At 35.0% G+C, this 13,230-nt stretch overlaps 1 protein-coding gene across 39 annotated transcripts in view; it reads right to left on the reverse strand.

Annotated features, from left to right (window-relative positions):
• Positions 1–557: 557 nt before the first annotated feature.
• LOC141394628 (sodium-dependent proline transporter) overlaps positions 558–13,230 on the reverse strand; it is a 77,226-nt gene continuing 64,553 nt past the window's right edge. For all 39 annotated transcript variants that reach the window (XM_073969331.1, XM_073969327.1, XM_073969325.1 and 36 more), the window contains exons 8-11: positions 13,045–13,202; positions 12,845–12,973; positions 1,362–1,568; positions 558–1,227 (exon numbers count right to left, since the gene is read on the reverse strand). In XM_073969331.1, the coding sequence (XP_073825432.1) occupies positions 949–1,227; positions 1,362–1,568; positions 12,845–12,973; positions 13,045–13,202 (773 nt within the window). In that variant the 3' untranslated portion in view covers positions 558–948. The remainder of the gene's footprint in view (positions 1,228–1,361; positions 1,569–12,844; positions 12,974–13,044; positions 13,203–13,230) is intronic.

Below are 13,230 nucleotides of genomic sequence, written 5' to 3' on the forward strand. Positions count from 1 at the left end.
ATAGCCTTGGCTCACTTGTTATATTTATAGCCCACCCATCAAATCCCCATCCAAAACTTTTAATATTATCAACAAAATTTTCGGAAATAGCTATTTTAAAGGTCGTATAATTTTCATATGATTATCGCTTTAGATTACCTAGATATTTTTTTTTTTATTTTTAAAGAGCTACAACTTCATTATGGATGCACATATCGACAAAATTCTTTCAGATTCGTCTTTTCCGATGCGTTTACTGTAAGAAAGAAACGTAAACGTATATAAGAGATAATATCACATTTTTAGATTTTTGTCCACTGCGGCAACACTGTGCGCCGTCGTGACACAAATTTAACGACAATAAAACAAGCAAGCGGAATTAATTATAACGATTATAATATTCCTATTAAATTTTATTTAGTTTGGCTTTAGAATATTTTCCTTATCACTTATTAAATAATAAATTATTTTTATGTATATACAGGTATATAGGTTTTTATATAAAAAAATATTTAATATTAAATTTTATAATAAGTATACACACATTTATATACAGTAATTTCCATTTAATTGCATACTTGTTTTATCAGCATATTTCACTTAAATGATTCGACAGAAATAAACTATCAAAATTAATTTGCCAGAATATACAAATCATTTCATTTATTTATTAATTCCATAGATTTAAAATTTTGCGGATTCAATTAAACGAAAACTACTGTAGATAATTTCAATAATTCAATTAAAATAAATGTTTGTGTTGTGTGTTTGTTTTCTTTGCTTAGAGTATTTCCCCGTTTAAATTATAATTTGTTGTTTTTTGTTTTTGTCAATCTTTATCACTTATTTTGTTTTTGTTGATAACTTTGTTTTGTTCAGCAAAATTAAAAAAAAAAAAAACAGTATTAAAATTATGAGAAAAAATAAAGTCTTCTGTTTCAATTTGGTGGCCGGCCAATCATCCATCCATCAACAATTCTCATGTTCATTGCTGAGAATGACCAACATTTCCGATGTACCCATTATCTCTTCGTAGAAGCGGCGATTGTCCGCATCAACGGGGTGCCAATCATGTGGTGCAAAACATTGTTTAAAACGCTGACGCAGTGAGCCCGTCGTCCGACTAACCTTATACATCATGTACAGGGGTACAGCAGCAAAGACCAGGCATTGTGTTATCAGAATCAATACAGAGGGCGGATTGCTACTATCGTCGCTATAAGAGTAGGTTGCATAGATGACATCGCCCTGTATTTTGTGTGTGGTAGCATATTATAAGATAAGAAAACAATTTATTTATTAATAACAATAACATGGTATCAAATGGGCGTTTTTCACTAAGGGCATTCACATAAATCAAATTGAAACACTACAATACTTACAATGCAGAAACCCAAAAAGATGGGCGTCAAAAAGCGCAAAAGAAATATTTTGAAATTTGATATCGTTTTGCCAAGCATAAATTGTAAATCACACTGGAAACGCTCACGCCCGTAAATCCATGTACTAACGAACAGCAGCAGTATGGAAATGGTTAAATGTGTGACTGTAACGATGTCAGGCAAGATGTGTAAATGTTGAAAACCTTGCTGCAAAAAAATAAAAGAAGAGGAATAAAATTGTGAAATGGCGTTTTGTTTGTATATTTTGCACTTAGTAATAAAATTTAAAACTATTTAATAATTTTAGTACGGTATCCTGATTAGGACCAAAGCTGGAAACTCTTTACGACACACACACAAACATTTACTTTTATGGGAAATTAAAGCAAGCCAGATAAAAATTTTTTGAGAATCCCACATATGTTATCGGATATAGCCTTTTGGGAACACTTGGAAGAAGTTTTAACATGCACAGGGTTTGTTGGAGCTTTTGGTCCATTATCCAGAGCTATATAGTGTTGGTGGGAAGTTTATTTGGTTAAGTTGAGGGGGGAGCAAGTTGAGGGTGGGGAAGATGGGGGCGGGGAAGTTGAGGATGGAGAAGTTGAGGTTGGGGAAGTTGAGGGTGGGGGAGAAGTTGAGGAGGGGGGGGCCAAGTTGAGGGTGCTCCCAAATAAAACAAAAGAGTGGAGAGTAAATCCTTTTAAAACTCGTTTCTTCAAGTACTCGTACTTGCGAGTAAAAACGAGTAAGTTGAGAGGGGGGCAAGTTGAGGGGCCCCCTTGGGAAGTTTATGGGGTTTATGGGAAGGGAGGGGGATCCCCCACAACTTGCCGCCCTCCCTCAACTTGCCAACCCCCCTTAAGTTGCTCACCCCTCAACTTGACCACACATCAACTTGCCCACCCCTCAAATTGCCCACACTTCAACTTGACCCCCCCCCCCCCTCCTCGAGTAAACTCGTACTCGCGAGTGCTCCCAAATAAAACAAAAGAGTTCTTCAAGTACTCGTACCAGGGATGGAAAATTCAGTACAATAGTACTTTTTTCAGTACCATTTCACTATAAAAAGTACCGAAGTACCCCCGCGGCCAATTCAGTACCATTTCACATACTCTAGTCCCACAGGTTGAAACATTTTATGTGAAACTAAAAATTCAAAATATCACACGTCTATTAGGGCTTTATTATACCCTGCACCACTATGTGGAAAGGGTATTATAAGTTTGTTTTGGTAAAAATTCATGTAACACCGCGAAATATTCGTCGGAGACCTCCAATATGGTATACCAATCTTCATATCTCGGCGAGATAAAGCGATTTTGACATGTGCGTCCGTCCGTCCGTGTGTCCGTCTGTCCATTATAAATTGTAATCAAACTCCATGCAGCAATTTTGGACCGATCGTCACGAAATTTGGTATGGAGGTCGGCTTCACATCAGAATATATCGCTATTTTAATTGGTGATGATCGTGAAATATTTAGCGGGTGAAATGGACCAAAAACATAATTTTTATCCGATGTTGTATATGCTCTGTAGGTCGCAATAATAGTCAGATCGCCTCGAAATTTTAAATAAGGTAAGAGTATATGACAAAGTAGTAGCTTGCAATTTGAGATGGCGATCAGATAATATTTAGAGGGTTAAATGGACCAAAACTTTTGTGTGAAAATTGTGAAAAATTTTAGTATACAGCTTATATCTTTATTCCTGGAAGAGACATTCCGGGCAAGTAAGCTATACTTGGAAGAGGAACGCTTGAACTTTCTATTGATGTCAATTGTGTTGGTGTACATGATAAGATAACAGAGTTACAGCCTAATATACCCTGTTATTTGTTTGTAGTGTAATGATAAACACGCTAGAGGTCGCAATTATAGTTCAATAATGACGAAATTTTGCATGAGGTGAGAGTTTAGGTCGAAGAAGAGGCCTACAATTTTGGATGATGATCTGATATTATTTAGCGGGTGAAATGGACCATTACATTTGTATGAAAAATACAAAAAAATATTTTTGGTCTATATTCTTTTTCCTGGAAGGCATATACCGGCAAAGTAGACTACATATGAAAATAGAACTACTGATCTTCCCCCCGATGAAAATTGCAATAAAGTGTCTGCTAGATAACGGCCTACTGCTTAATATATAATGGGTTATGTGCAGAGAACCACATTTTCCCATTCCCACTTGTTGCATATTACATGGTGCCCTAACGTTTTAATTGTCCAATTGGATTTTTATACATACATTTTTATACATGTACATACATCGTTTTACAAAACGATTCCCCAGCCAGGCAAAAACAAATTTTAAAACGATTTTAATACGCGATGAGTTAATACATATATGTATGTAGTGGTGTAGGGTATTACATGGTCGGCCCGTCCGACTATAGCCCTCTCTTACTTGTTTTTTTTTTAAGTTTAACAAAATACCACACATATTAAAAAATATTGTACCGCCTCTATAAGCGGTGTTTTAGTGTGCGGCACGTCGTTCGGGCTTGGAGGAGGTAACATATCAATGATAGTCTGTATGGGAAATAGTTCTATTTCTAACGAATAATAATTTTTTCTTCAAAAAACATAGAAATAAATATATAAAATGTCGTATGGAATTTGACACTAACATTACAGCCCAGTTCAGTCAGCTGGGTATTGCTGTTACCTTTTCTTGTTCTACCATGCATGCATCTATACCCATAATTGTGTGTGGGAATGTTTTATACCCATATCGAATACAAAACAGCTAATTTCAGTTATTTCGATGGAATAATGTGCCTATACCTTTAACAAGCCGAAAATCGTATGGTACCGTTTTGTGGGGGCTATATCAGAACGAGGACCTGCACCGTCAGATTCCTGGGAGTGAGTTTTGTAACCCCAACGGAGACTAAATATCAAATTTCAGGAAGGTATAAAAATATATACGATTTTGCAACATTCTTTCATGATATAAGCCTTTGTTGTTGTTTTTTTGCTGAGTAAAATTTTTTATTTAAAAAAGTACCTTTTCAATGAAAAAAGTACCATTTCAGTACTTCTTGGTATTTTTAATTTTCCATCCCTGACTCGTACTCGCAAAGACTTTTAACTCGCGAGTAAAAACGAGCAAGTCTAAATTATGCTTCGCGAGTAACGAGTAAAAATAGAGTATACTCGTTTTATTTTTTCTACTCGCGCGAGTACTCCCGCTCGAACTCGCTCGAATTTCACTCGCGAGTAGAATTACAGCGGGTATTTCGGAGCTCTGCCATTATCTCAAGAAGTATTTAATGGCTCCCGAAAAAAATTGCAGCGCATTGTAGCATAAATTTTGGGAGACAATGGGGTTGTATGTATACTAGGTATATATTTGGAGCCAAATTACCGGACCACGCCCACTTTTTACATATGTTATATATTGAAACCCAATGACCACACCCACTCTTTTCAATACATTATTTTTTGAAAACTACTGAACCTAATTTCATGCAATTTTCAGAAAATGTTCAGGAATGTTCCGTGCCCTTTATTTATAGAGGAATTTCCGGGTCTTATTTTTTATAATCGCTATCTATATTTGCTAAACTTATGATTTGGTATAGAAGTTTCTATTACTCCTAGGATGTTTTGTATTGCAAATGGGCTATATCGGTCCACGTTATGATATAGCCCCCATAAAACGGTGCCAACCGATTTTCTGTATTTTGAAGGTCTTAGCTTCTTTATCACACAGAAATGGCTGAAATTTGGTACATAGACTTCGTTGGGGTTAGAAAACTTTACCCCAGAATTTTGTCAGTATAGGTCCACGCCTTTATATATCTCCCATAGAACGGAATTTCGGTATTTTGAAACTAGTGGCCTCATATTCCTGCGAAATGGCTGAAATTTGGTATGCAGTCTTCGTTGGGGGGTATAAATCCCTCAGAAATTTGTCGGTACAGGCCCACGCCTTAATTTAGCCCCCATAGAACGGTACATTCCAATTTTCCACACCTTCATATAGCCCCCATAGAACGGTACCTCCCGAATTCCGTTATTTTGAGGGCTTTCAGTCTTCATTTGGGGTATAAAACTTTCCATATTCCAATTTGTCGGTATACGTCCACGCCTTCATATAGCTCCCATAGAACGGTACCTGCCGATTTTCGGTATTTTGAAAGTTGTGGCCTCAATATTCCTCCCCAAACATTTTCGGTACAGGTCCACGACGACTTTCCGTATTTTGAAGGTTATGGTCGCAATAATTCATCGAAATGGCTGAAATTTGGTATTTAGTCTACGTTGGGGGTTAACAACATTCCCTCTTTAATTTTTCAATATGGGTCTACGGCTTCATATAATGGTACATCCCAATTTTCGGTATTTTGAAGGTGGTGGCTTCAATATTCCACGAAATGGATGAAATTTGGTATTTAGTCTTCTACCCTAGACAGACGCACAGTGGAAAAAATACCGATCTAGCGCGCCAAAAGTAAAAAAAGTCTCATACGCCAATTTAAAAATTAATAGTGCAGTATTGATCTAAGGTGTCCACTGAATCTAACAGAAGTTAAAATAATTTGTTTTCCATCAGTCAGAGCGAAATAACAGTTCATTTTTCGTTGAACATTTATGGACTGGATTTCATAATATATTTTAGTAGTAAATTGGCGATCGTCTCATGCAGTCTTCCTACAAAGTAATTTTAAAGCTTTATTGTATTAAATATTTCTTGTAGAAAGGTGAAATAAAATATATTGAATATAAGATGTTATTTATTTTAACTTGGATTTTACACTTAAAACATGTGACATGCGATTTTTTTTCAACTTGAGTAATTTGTTAAAGCTATAACTAGGGAGTGTCACAGGATGGCGCCTAGATTTTTTATTTTATTTTTAGTTCTTAACAAATTTGCAAAATTTTAGCTGCAACAAACTGCAACAAATTTTTTTATAATCATTTTTATAAAAATTGTCAATTATGCCATTATTTTGTATATTTCGCACCATATCTCTAAAACTGTTACATTTTTCGTTGACTTTCCTTAAGAAAAAATATCCGCTTTACTGTAATTCATAACTCTTCAGAACATTCTATTCTTGTAAAATGCCTATATCACGCTGTTTTTGGTTCATTTTTCAAAGACAATTTTATAAATATGTCAACAATGCATTGATATCCCAAATATGAAAATAAACAGTCTGTGAACATTGCTTGAAATATGGTTTGCATAAGCTATGATATGAAATACCGCCTAAACAACACGAAATAAATATTTCAGAGTTTCAGAATGTTTTAAAGAATTTTTTGCTAAAGGTTACTTCTTTGAAGTCGCAATAGTTTAGCTGCTACTGACCTTAATTTCAGAAATAAGATAAACTTTCGTATATTTTATCTATTATATAATAAAAATTGCCATATATATTAATAAATGAATTAAAATGATCCTTTTTGAACTAAAATTATTCAAATCATGGATAAACATTCGATAAAATATTGATTTTTATTTTTGGCGAGCTAAATCGGTACTTTTTTCCACTGTGAGACGGCAGAGTTAATTTGCATTAAAAATTCCTTAATTTGAATTAACTTTTTACCCTGACAGACGATAGTTTCTGCATTTATGAAACAGCTGTTTGGATTGTTTGTTTGTACCCAGCAGACCATTTCATAAAGTTTTACAAAAGTTCACCACAATATGCGAAACACATATACTTTCTACCATTGACATTTTCACCACGATAATGCAAAAATAAATTAAATTTATCCGCGATATTTTTGAGTCCTTTTAATATTAAAAAATGTCGCAAAACTCAAAAGGAACATTTGAACAAGATATTATTTTCGATAGAATTGGTATGGTGGGTAATGAAATGCTTGTGAAAATAAAAATTTTAAAAATATATTTGATAGAAGGCGCGAAAAACGAGAAAGACCACTACTTATTTGAAAGAAACGCGAAAATTTCTGATTTGTTTTCCTTTTTTATTTTCTTAAACATGGAAATTTGACAAAAGACAATTGATTTTCAATGCAAATTGTGTCTCAGAGCATGAGTATGCTCTCTCTCCTACATGAATATGGGTTCTCTTTTACAGCATTGCCATATTGAAATACCTAAATTCAGTTTAAATTTTCTTTGATTTTGTGCATTAAGAATGTGGATAATGCACGAATTAATTTGAATTAAGACAGTTAATGCAAATTAACGCTGCCGTCTGTCTAGGGTATTCGTTGGTGGTATAAAATTTTTCCCCAGAAATTTGTCCGTTCAGGTTGTGGTGGTGGCCACAACAACCCACAGTGGATCCACTTGTATGGAGAAAGTGGCCAAAAATATTTAGAGCCAAGTTGGTGGTTTTCCCGCTACTTGTGGCGATTTTTGACGTACAAAAACCACTGTTTAAGCAGGAATGTCAACTGTTTTAAGGTAAAAATCGCTACAGACCTATGGTGCGTATGTGGCTGTAGCGATTTTTACCTCGGAACAGTTGGCATTCCTGCCGGTTACATCTTTGTGCTGCTGCGAAGAGTGTTCTAAGAAACCACGACCGTAACATTCTCCCCCCTTTCCCCTCTGAAGGGGGTATACGGTAAGAATTGTTTTATGCTGTTAATACAACATTACATGAACAAAGGTCCCGATTATCTTATGATTCAAAAATAATATTAGGGAAACAAAACAATCTCAAAAACAACATAAAATTCGACCAATTTAGCGGATTAAAAAAATCAACATTTTTGTCTGAAAATTGGTAAAATTTTTAATAAAGATCTTATAGCGTTCTTCCTGGAAGGCACGTAGCGTAACGTAAGATAAATTTGGTAGAGGATTTCTTCATTTTGCCATTGATGCCAATTATTTTAATGATAACAGAGTTATACGCTAATATATCCATAGAAACCCTATTCTAGGGTAGCTTTAGTCAGCGACCCACCATTTATAGTCTGGCACTAGATGGCAGCTGATTTTAATACTGAATAATCTTAAGCCCATGACCTACGTTGGAAAATTATTCCCGATGTGGGCACTGGTGGGCATCATGACTAAAACCTTAGGTCAAATTTAAGTATATGATCGAATTGGCATTACAAAATACACTAAGAAAATATGCAGCTAACTAGACTTCCACAACACGGTAAAATACAATTTTTTAATGAAAATTAAGCTATTACCTCCCACTTCAAAACCCACTACAATATTTTGCTATACGTATTAGTTTCGCGATATTTTGAATATATTTACAAAAAATATTAGTCAAATGTTCCGACTTTTGAAGCTATTATTAAGAAGATCGCGTTCAAATGAAACAAACACTAATACATTTTTAAAAAGGTCCATGTCATAGCTGTCAGAGTTGCCAGATGTTGTACCAACATTTTGACATTAATTTTTTTTTTTTTGGCCAATGGGTGGATCCACTGCAACCCACCGAAATGGCTGAAATTTAGTATTTTGCTACGTTGGAGGTTAAAACTTATCCGATTGAAATTCGTCGGTGTAGCCCCCATAGAACGGCACCTCCCGATTTTCGTGGTTCTGAAGGTCCACCGAATTATCAGAATAGGTAAGATAATGTGGCTAAAACCTAAAAAAAATATCAAGAGGTACGTCTTCCTATATCCTCCATAAAAAACGTACGTCTTGATTTTTTTAGCCTCATTATCTTACCTAAATATCCGAAATATGGTCTTTATGGTCTTTAGTCTTCTTTGCGTCAAAAATTTTCCGCCAGAAATTTGTCGGTATAGATCGACATTTTGATGTAGCAGAACGGTACCTCCTGAATTTCGGTATTTTAGTCTTCTTCATAAACGAAAAGAAACTGTTCCATTTTACTTCAATACAACTCGTGGTGGAGTGTAAAACAAGTTTGGCCGAACATAACACCTTCTTGTTAACTTTCATAATTAGATCGCTTTATGTAAACAGGTTACGGACAAAATCTGTAGATACATTTAAAATCCTCCTCGGTTTTACAATGGACCCAAGAAGTGAGGTAGAAAATACATATTTTGGAATAAAAAGTTATTATTAAAACTTATTACGATGGGCCAGCTACGCGGACCAGCAGTTTTTCGGCTGCAAATTTTAAGCAATTCGATTAGAAAATATTGCTAAAGTCTTCGACATACACTAAATCGATGGGTATCGTTATTTGGAAGTTATGCCAAAACGAGGATCGATGTAGCATACTATCGAACATAACCTTCCCCGCTAAGGAATTTATACACTTTTTAGCTTCGTAAACTTAATATAACATCCCTGCCATGGGGGATGGTAGAAAAAGCCTCTACCAGGAGAACCACGCTATGACATGAATTGTGGCAAATTCACTGAAGAGAAGAAAATATTATACAGGGCAAACCCAGAAAACTATTAAGAGGAGAAAATTCTATTCAGTTCCTCGAGAGTTATCCCTTGGCTTATGAGCCAACTCCGGGGAATATCTATACCATCAGCCTTTAGGCTAAAGAGGATATATGCACTTTCATATGATCAAAATGTGTCTCATCGAAATAACTATCAAAGGGAGTAACTAATATGGTTTATACTCTACGCATCGTAATTTTTCTACCAGGCATAAGGTCTGTACGATAACCCAAATATTTGTACAAATTCGTTAAAATTTTAACTGAATGCTGTTCGATAACAAAATTGTCCAGTAAAAGAGAGCGAGTCGAGAGAGATTTTCTCACAGTTTTGTGGCTGCTGGGAAAATTTGTCCCGTAAAAATTTGTAAGTTTGGCCAGCTGACTTTTAATCAGCTGTTCAATGTAAACATCTTGAAATGTTAAAATTGTTGACCAAGAAAATTTCACAATTTCACATTTTTTAGATTCTAATGCGTTTTGGTTAGGATTATTGCTTTAAATAAGTAAACTGCAATTTAAAATGTATATTTTTGTTTCATTTGTTTTAAAATATCAAAAGAAACAAAAACTATTTTCATAAATTTTCGGAAACAGCTGACTTTCTTGCAAGTTCTTACAAAATGTTGTTCGATAACTTTCTGCTTGAGAGAGTAAAATTCACTGAGAGAAGTTGCTGGAACTTGCTGAGTAATAATTGCTGGGAAAGTTATCGTACAGACCTATAGCATTGGTGCTCGCTTCCTTTCGGTAGCGTAAAAAAAAACACAGGTATTCTCTCTTTATTTCTGATTTGCCATTGCTTAGCAATGGGGAGAGTGTCTTACCACTACTAATACACGAACTATTCTGAGCACCCCTGACCTATAGATCATTGGTGATCACTTCCTTACGGTAGCGTAAAAACAAACCACACGTATTCTCTCTTTATTTCTCATTTGCCATTGCTTAGTAATGGGGAGAGTGTCTTACCACTACTAATACACGAACTATTCTGAGCACCCCTGCTATAGATTATGTTCGAATATAGACCAGGGGTGCTCAGAATAGTTCGTGTATTAGTAGTGGTAAGAAACTCTCCCCATTACTAAGCAATGACAAATGAGAAATAAAGAGAGAATACGTGTGGTTTGTGTTTACGCTACCGTAAGGAAGTGATCACGAATGATATAGACTACAGCAGGGATGAACGAAACCATACTCTAGCGTCGATTGCTTTTTTTTCTCTTGCATTCAGTCGTTGATGAGACGTCAACGAAAGAACGCAAGCACGGACGTACATACGTAAATTAGAAATAAAAATTTTAATTTATTGTTTGTTATTTAAAATTATATCTTTGATATGAACATACTCGTATGTATTAAAAAAATAAAGAACATATATTAGAAACAGGGGTGCCAAGTTGGTGGTTTTCCCGCTACTTGTGGTGATTTTTGACGTACAAAAACCACTGTTTGAGCAGGAATGTCAACTGTTTTAAGGTAAAAATCTCTACAGACCTATGGTGCGTATGTGGCTGAGTGATTTTTACCTCGGAACAGTTGGCATCCCTGATTAGAAACAAAATTTTTAAATTTTGTACTCTAATTTGGTACTCTTATCACTATTGTCACACATATTGTTTTGTGCATCCCTGGACTACAGCTTTTGAATTGCTTAGAGTTTACTGGCAAAACCAATTATTTTCGCGGTCCCAATTACGACGGCAAAAGTTTTTCAGGGGCAAGTTCACACTTCCTGAGAAAATGCTGTAGAAAAACCCACGGCCACTGAACGCAATGGCTGGTGCGCACGACCGGATACTGCGCACAGTGGTTCAGAAATCGATTTCCTGGCCCCATTTTTTGTCGTCACCGATTGTTAATTTCTATATAGGACTCGATAGTAAACATATTGAAACTAAAAAAATAGATCAAAATATTGGGAGGTGTGGGCGTGGCGTGCTTCTAAAGACGAAAAATGTTTCCCAATTTTGGAAAATACGTAATTTTTGTCAAATTTCTGGAGAAAGAAACAGTTATTTCTGAGAAACTGTAACAGATATTGAGCTCATTGTGTTTTTTGTTAGGTAGGTAGGATTGTTGCCTTTAATAGTAGTTTTAATAAATTACCGGGGCGTTTACACGAAGTGAACTATTTAATTTTTCCCCAGGTACTAAATTTTAGTGAAATTCCAAGTTTAGTGGACTACGACTTTTAGGGAACAGCTTGGTACAAAGTTCCGTTTTCACAGAATGATGCCCGAGAGTGTCCTCTTTCAGCCCATATGTGTATATACTTTTGTACCTGCCCCGTTCCGTCCGTTTAACACTTTTTAATTTTTGTTTGAAATTACATGGGTAAAAATGTGTGTTTTTTCATTCCGTGCCCATATAACTTATAGCTTATTTACACAAATGGACATTTTTTAATATATGAGTTTTTATAAGAGTTATATTAGTTTTTTGAAACCCAAGGAGTATTTTTTTATCAATTTTGGAAAAAAATAAAATTTTTTGAAAAAAATTGTTTCCATTTTTTTTAATTTTTTGTATTTTTATGGTTTTTTTATTGGGGTTTAAACTTTTTTAAATAGTCAGAAGATATGAAAAACTCAAAAACACTCATATTTTGACGCAAAATATGAAAAAACTCAAATTTTAAACGTTGACCTTGAATTCCTCTGCAACCGCTAGACCGACTTTAGTGGCTTTGATGTGTCCGAAAGCTGAAAGTGTTATCTGTCGAACAAAAATAAAAATATCTCTATCCGTTCAAAAGTTACAGGGTATTGACCAGGAAAAAACGATTCTGAACCACTGTGCGGCGTTAGTTCTGTTAGTCCGATTTTGACGAAACTTTGCACATCGTAAGATGTTAGTCAACACTTTTGCAAATTTGTTAGCAAAACTTAGGTACATATTTATTAGGAACGTCCACAATCGTTAAGATAAATACCCGAAAAATTTCGATATTTTTGCCGGAAAGTTCAAACATCCAAAAAGACATTCTTAAATCCCCCAAAAACATATTTTTTTGCGAAAAAGAACTTTGGTATACGATCTGTCCAAATATAAAGGTTTCAATTAACACAGGCTGAGCTTATATCTATGTCGCCAAATCCAACTGATACTTGTTTTAGTTTCTATCACTTACCTTTGTACAGAAATAAATTGATATAGCCATCATCATTGTGACCAGAGCAATTGGAAGTATTGTTGTTTTTCTACGCAAATTTTCAAATTCATCGAACAAAGCTCTTAGAACTGTCATCATTTGTACAATCTGCAACGAAAGCACGAGGCAGTTTCAATCGTACCTGAGTCTTTATCTCTATTAAACAATAATTTACTTACCACCGCTGATAATTCTGCCAAAAAGAGCATCAGAAAGAATAGAAATGCCCAAAAATTGGGTAAACTATTAAAGCTGCCAAATAAATAGGCAAAACATATGTAAACAAATCTCAAGTTGTGCTCCTCGTTGACATGAACATGTAATAAAGCAACGTGATCTGTAGAAAAAATGAAAAAGTCAGTAAA

Source organism: Musca autumnalis, unplaced genomic scaffold, assembly GCF_047663935.1.
Source record: "Musca autumnalis isolate F117 unplaced genomic scaffold, ASM4766393v1 scaffold_2, whole genome shotgun sequence".
Classification (NCBI taxonomy): Eukaryota; Metazoa; Arthropoda; class Insecta; order Diptera; family Muscidae; genus Musca; species Musca autumnalis.